This window comes from Peromyscus eremicus, chromosome 3, assembly GCF_949786415.1.
Source record: "Peromyscus eremicus chromosome 3, PerEre_H2_v1, whole genome shotgun sequence".
NCBI lineage: Eukaryota > Metazoa > Chordata > Mammalia > Rodentia > Cricetidae > Peromyscus > Peromyscus eremicus.
Window position 1 is genome coordinate 155,131,094 of NC_081418.1, and position 6,848 is coordinate 155,137,941.

Sequence of the window (6,848 nt, forward strand, 5' to 3'; positions counted from 1 at the left end):
AGAACCTTATAGTCCCAGCGTTTGAGAGGCTGGGACAAGAGGATTGCTTTGAGCTCGCAGTCAGCCTGGGCTATGAGGAAGACCCTGCCTCAGGAAGGAAACAAACAAGCAAAAACCAGAAGAAGGGAAGGGGAAGGAGAGGAGGGGAGGGGGGAGGACCGAAGGTAGAGGGTAAAGGAAGAGGAGTGATGGAGGAAAGAAGGAAAGTTGATTGGGTCAGAGGGAGAGAAGCAGAGAAATTAAATTGTTTACTGGAGTAATAATAAATAGGGCTGGGAGTGTGGCCTATATTGGTTTTAAATTATGCGGCCTCAGAATTGGAGAAGGTTCTGGGTCTGTTGGACATGGCAGAGGGAGGCAGGGGCCCTGCTGAGCACAGCGCTAGTACCTTAAGCTGAGCTCCAGCGAGGTTTTGGAGGTGTGAGGCAGGGGGTCCTCAAGCAGGCCGCTCCCCGCTGTGCCTGGCCAGGCAGACCGAGTCCTTCGCTTCTTCTTCTCCTGCTCCTTGCGCTTCCCGGGTTTGCTCTTCTTCTTCTTCCCCGGCGTTTTGAGCGGCTGTTCTTTGTAGGTCTCCACCTTGTTGGTTTCCTGAGTTAGGTATCTGCCCTCGTCGTCTGACCCGAATCGCATGGGGTGGTTTTTGGTGTTGGGAGCAGGCTTGGAGTTGGGGGACACCTCCGAGGTAGCTCTGATTTCGGCTGTGTGGATCTCTGCTATCAGGTGGTGGAGGAAGAAGCGGCGGCGCAAGTCTTGGATGGACTTGCCTTTGTCATGCAGTAGCTGATGCTCTGACACTGCGCGTTTGCTGTCAGGAGAGAAGGCAGTGTCAGCAGAGGCCGCAGGGCTCTGCCAGCGGGTCCCCTGCAGGGATATGTGGGGAGTAGTTGATTTCTAGAGTAGGGAGGGGAGCTGGAAGGGGAGACCTAGGAGCCAGTCCCCAAGTCTCGCCATGGTAGGAACAGGAAGGAGCATTCTGTATAAATGGGGGTCATCTGTATAAAGTAAAGGGGTCATCGAATTCAGCTGCCATGCCTGCTGAAAACACTGTGATTCTGTTATGCTCAGGCATAGAAATAAGGCTCAGTCACGAAGTCCTTGCCCAGCATGTGCAAGGCCCTGGGTTCAGTTTTCAGCACCGGAAATATGTAATAAAGAATAGAATAAAAAGTTGTTCTGAGGTATTGCTGCAGAAAATCTAACCAGTTGATGGACCCTAACTACAAGCATCTCATCACACTATCCCAGAATTCTCCTTGCTTTTCTGGGATAGATCCCATCCCAGGAAATACAAATGAAGTTGCTCTAAGTGAGCACCCTCCAAGCTTATGCACATGTACACTATAAGACCATGATAACACAAACAGGTGAACACAGCAAGTGTGAGAGTAAGAGGCAAGAAAGGCTGAGGGAAGACTGAATGGGAAGGTTGTCTAGGGAACCATGGGGCCAAGATGCAAGAGGAACCTGTATGTGAAGGTCGAGGAAAAGGGGGCAATATAGATAAATTTTCCCCAAAGGAGTATCAGGAGGTCTATTTCTGTACTCTGCCTCAATGAGATCCCCCTATTCCTTTGGCACTTCAATGTTTTCTTTTTAATTAAAAATCTCAGGGGCTCAGTACTATGGGGGAACACCTATAATTCCAATGCTTGGGAAGCTGAGCCAGGGGGATTGCCTTGAGTTTGAGGCTATCTGTATTTTAGGATGACACACATTCCTCTTGTCACACCAGCCATCAGGTGTGCTTCAACTTACACACTCTTCTTTCCTCCTTTCTTTCTTTCTTTTTTTTTTTTTTGAGGCAGGTTCTTACTATATAGTCAGGCTGGCTTGGAACTCTCTGTGGATCCCAGCCTGGGCTTAAATCCCTCTTTAGCCTCCTGAGTGCTGGGATCATAGGTATGCACCACCATCTAAAGCTTTTAATTAAGCTTTGGACCAAACCCCAGTCTTTGCCAGTGGACCAGCTGTCTGAAATGGCTTCTCTTTAGAAGTATCTGAGTGTATTTTGCAGGCCCACTTTATAATCATTCTTACTTTACTCCCATAAGAGTGTTTGGGGCCTTTCTGCCTTTTTAATAGAACTTCACCAACCCTCAAAGAAACAGGAATAATAAACAGCTTCATTAGGCCCATTTTAAAGATGGGAAAGATGAGATGTGGAGAGGAGATGACTTTTTCCAGTCCACATAAGGAACGCCACAAAGCAGGACTCTGATTCTTGAAAGTCAAAACTATCTTTTTAATGCCCCCAACACTTTCCCAAGCTCAAGCAAGGCCAAAGCAAGCACCACAGAATGGTAACAAGAAGTGTGGGGCATAGCATATAAGCCCCATGACAATGGGCTGATCACATGGAAACGTATCATAATCCTTGAAGACCAACTCCACCAAAAGTCATTTTCATCACCAAAATAAGGAGGTAGGATTCTCAGAGCTTGGCTTATTATGGGGGTGGGGTGGGGTCAGAATGCCAGCTTCCTTGTAGTATTTTGGTATGGGGACTGACTTTAAGCTGTATAGCTTGTTAAAAAAAAAAAAAAAAAAAGACATGACTTCATGGAAAGGAATTTAACAGGAGCCTGGTTTAAATGAGGCACGACGGAGGCTCTCTTCCTTTCTGAAGGTGCCACATGTGAATAGATTAAAATATCTTACTCTGGTAATAGTAATCTGGAAACTTTTAATAGGCTACAAATTTGAGGTTTGGGTACAAAGTATTTATATCCTCTAATAACATTTTTAAAGGACAGGATTGCTCTAATGACGGCTCTCAAAGCACGGCACTTTAGTAAGTATCTTTTACCAAAAGGTTACATTAAAAAGAAACTTTTGCTGATAATTAATCATGGTAGGGACTTTTATTTCTTCCCCAATTCCTGGCTGTTGTCATTCTGTTGTTCAAGCTTATTGGACAGCTCAATTCTATCTGAACTTGGAGCCAAACCTTTAGTGGTTGATCTGTTTGAATCAAGTCACCATTGCCCCTGCCTCTGCGACTGGCATGGGTGTCTGTCATCTTGGCCAGCCTGGCAACCGTGAGTCACAGCACCTTCACAACTCAAGAACTGTACTTTCCCAGGATGGTTCTCATGGGAAATGCAACAGTAGTTTATCCTTGTGTTTTATAAAACTCAAATAGTATGGTATTTGGTACCTCTCCCATGAGGTGCAAGGCCCTTATCTTCTTTTGAGAAGATATTGCTAGCGTAGTAGAAAACACTTTAAAAACTTTTCTGGTGTATATTTTTGCTGTATAGCTGAGAATGACCCTGAACCTCTCTCCCTGCTCCTACCTCTGCAGTGCTATGATGACAAGGTGCACCACCATGCCTAGTTTACGTGGTGCTGGGGACTGAACCCAGGGACTCATGCACATGAGGCATGCACTCTTATCTGAGCCACCCTCCCACCCTAGAAAACACAGGTTTTCTTAGATACTAATCTTACACACAGTTACTGTGGTCACACATACCTGTCTGGGAAATTAGAGGGGTGGAAGAACACAGCAATATCTTTATCATCAATGGGAAGTAAGATCCATGGAATGATCTACTTCCAAAATAAAAGATGACATGGATAATTGACATGAACAAACAGTATAGATCTTGGTTGCGTGGAATAAATTAAGGGGCTTTCAATGTAGATAACTCTGAAACACGTTAGCTGCAAATATGACATCAACCATTATCTGTTACTCAAGAAGTCTGTAAACATTTTATATAGCACAGTGGCTCACACGAATGTTATTACAGACCTAAGAAAAATAAGTACATTATGCTTTATCATCTTCTTTGATTATCATTTTAAAAAAAAAGACAAAAAATTTGGGCAAAATGTTTAACAGAGATAACTTGGACTTTAGTCAAATCATAGCTGCTCTGATAGAAAGGGGGTTTCCAGTGAGGGAAATGAAGTGTCTAAGGAGCTAGCAAGGAACGGGAACAGCAGTCATGGAAATTTCTCTCCCCGAAGCAGCTTGAGTGCACTGATGTGAAGATTGGGGGATGCACTAGGAGTCTGAGGAAGTTCTGTGGTCCACAGAGGACACAGAGTGAGGGTGTTAGAGTGAGTGTGACTCATGATGCTTCCTTCCAACCCTATGACTCAGTAGAAAGTTATGCCTTCATTATGTGAAGTAGACCCAATCTGGCCCAAGCAAGACAGCCAAGGATGCCTCAGGCTCCTCCATCTCCCGGGGTTCCCTTGCTACACCAAACATGGAGGAACCACTAGCCACTGTGTTCATCCACATAGCAGCAACCATTCACCCTAATTTACCAGTCGCCAACTTGATCATGAACTAATCATTAATATTCACCTTTAAACAGCTTAAGAGGCACACTTATGATAGTCTCTTATCTCCAAAAAGCTACAACTCTCTAGCTTTAAAAAATCAATACATCTTCAATAGTGTCCCTAAAATTGGGTATTAATATGGTTTGATGGTAAGTTAAAATTTCTTTCAAGGAGCTAACCTGATCTTGGGAATAGTAGGTAAATGTTTTGTTCAGCACACAGAATATACTGTTGCTTGGCAGCCATGCAAAAAATAATGAGTTTTTTTTTAAAACTCCATTTGGCTGTGATGATTTAACAAAAAAATTTCATTTGCCAATGATTTCAACTTCCTTGAAAAACCTCAGTTGTGATGTGATGAGCTATTAGCCATTAGGTATATGAATGTCTCGTAGTTTTATAACAATAGCTAAGTGTGAGCGTTTAACTACAATATTATATTTCACCTACAAAAAGAACTAGAGCAGAGTCCCCAGCTGCCAAATTGTTTCTGATGGGCAGTTTTGTAAGGTGCAACAAAGAAAGAGTTAAAAATAGTTGTAAGGACAGCTTAGTGCTATTTTTATTCTGTCATTGTGGACTTAAGCATGGCTCATTTGCTCTTTCTCAAAAGAGAAAATAGGTATTAAGCAACTTTAAAGAAAAAGTTGGCTCTGTTCCAAGACAGAAATTCTTAGCCAAATAAATACAGTATGTAAGTGTGCTTTTTTTTTTTTTTTAAAAAAAGTCCAGTTCATCTGTATTTATATTTGGATGTTAGGTAATTGAATTTCACACAAGTCTCAAAATGAGCGAAAAGTTTGAAGACAATTTTCAGAAATAGCCAAGCAGAACACTCACTCTTGGGACACAATACTGCTTTATCTCCAGTACAATGTTCTACACAACTCGCCTTAGGAGATTCATAATAGATTTTCATTTCGGTGCCAAGATCCAGACATGTCTAAAGTAATTTCATTTAAAGATTTTCTGCCTAACTAATAAGAATAGACCAAGAGCAGGCGCAGAACAGTTGCCTTTTTGTACACCCTCGGGAATTTACAAGAAGCACCAAGATCTCGCCTGTAAATATTAGGTAGATATTGCTATTTCTATTGTGAGGCGAGCAAGTCCTCCTTAATGCCTTCTCCAGAGTCAAACTCTGCTCAGTTCTTAAACCTTATGGCTTCCCCATCCTGAACACGGAGTCTGCTGCTCAGAGAGAAGCCCAAAGATGATGTTATATATACACAGCGATGAACTGCTATGCCCCAAATACTATGAAGACAGAAGAATACTCAAGCACATCTTTAACTTCCCAAACACTGTAGTGATATTTTGCTGGTGTACTTGGCTATATGCTTATCTCAAAGTCAAAATCACTCTTCTTTAAAAAAAAAAAAATCACCAACTGAGAATGTTCAAATACAAGCTTTCAGTCCATAATGCAAATATTTCACCTCTGGATTAAAGAACCGTTAGTGATAATTCCAGGAAAAAGAAAGTTTCCATGCCTAAAGTCCATTTTGGAGGCAAGCACACCCGCCTTCCTGAATGATATCAATACTAAAGTTGGAAGTTTGCCACTGAAAAGTTGCTACTACTAAATTATATAATATGATTTGTTATGTAACACGGTCCTGTTTTATATGCTTAAAATTATGTCATTCATAATAAAACACAAGGTTTTTGCTTTCCACACTCAAACTGCCACCCACATTTAGACATGTCCACGCGCGCGCACACACAAGCACACAAATGGCTCGCTCTGGAATCCCTCGGCTTTCTGCTGAGTTTCAGAACCTCCCTGGCTGGTAAATAACCTTGATGGTTCCCTGCAGGCAGAGATCTTGCAGACAGATTCAGGGAAAGGCTCCCTCTTAAGGAAAGGCGCATCAAACTTGTCTCTTGTCTGCCTGTCTAGGTGTTTCACTAGCTCTCCAGACAACTCTTCCTAGGCTCAGCCCCATGGTGGAAGGTACTGGGGGTGACTGTGACTGTATCTAACTCAGCCTGGGAGCGTCAGGGACGGCTCCAAGCCCTGGGCATCAGCATGGCTCCAGCCCGGCCACCTCTAGCACTGGCCTTCCCCACCCTGCGCCCCGGGAGGACTGGATACTTACAGTCTGCGGCTGAGCCCCTCCACGGAGCGCCCGCAGGAGGGCACGGAGTAGCTGAGCAGGAATACCAGGACGCTCCACTGCTGAACCAGCCTCCGCAGCATCGTGCCGCTCACTGGCCCTGGGACCTGCAAGAGTGGAACCTGAGGGTCAGTCCCGGCTCTCCATCTCTTCCTCACACTGCCCGCCCGGCTCCCTCTTCTCGAACGAAGCCCGTGGCTCCCCAACAGCCACTCCAATGTCAAGAGCATCTCACAAGTTACAAGGAAAAAGAAAACAAGAACAAGAACAAGAAAAAGAAAGAAAAAAAAGAAGAAGAAAGAAAGAAAGAAAGAAAGAAAGAAAGAAAGAAAGAAAGAAAGAAAGAAAGAAAGAAAAAGTTTCTCTGAAGCCCCTGAGCACTTACTTCTGTAGGAATCAGCGCCTCCAACTGTGCCGCTCCCAAACCAC

At 43.8% G+C, this 6,848-nt stretch overlaps 1 protein-coding gene across 1 annotated transcript; it reads right to left on the reverse strand.

Moving 5' to 3' along the window:
- Positions 1-381: 381 nt before the first annotated feature.
- Positions 382-6,518, reverse strand: Pthlh (parathyroid hormone like hormone). Its single transcript, XM_059257007.1, has 2 exons — positions 6,402-6,518; positions 382-805 (listed from the first exon to the last, which is right to left on the reverse strand). Exons 1-2 carry the CDS (start codon positions 6,500-6,502, stop codon positions 382-384), a joined length of 525 nt encoding a protein of 174 aa, XP_059112990.1. The 5' UTR covers positions 6,503-6,518.
- Positions 6,519-6,848: the final 330 nt, after the last annotated feature.

Excerpts from the sequence above, each read along its gene's own strand:
- Pthlh (XM_059257007.1), bottom strand. The coding sequence starts at position 6,502 with ATGCTGCGGAGGCTGGTTCAGCAGTGGAGCGTCCTGGTATTCCTGCTC. Across the intron at positions 806-6,401 it reads GAGGGGCTCAGCCGCAGACT|CAAACGCGCAGTGTCAGAGC; the intron begins GTAAGTATCCAG and ends CTCTCCTGACAG.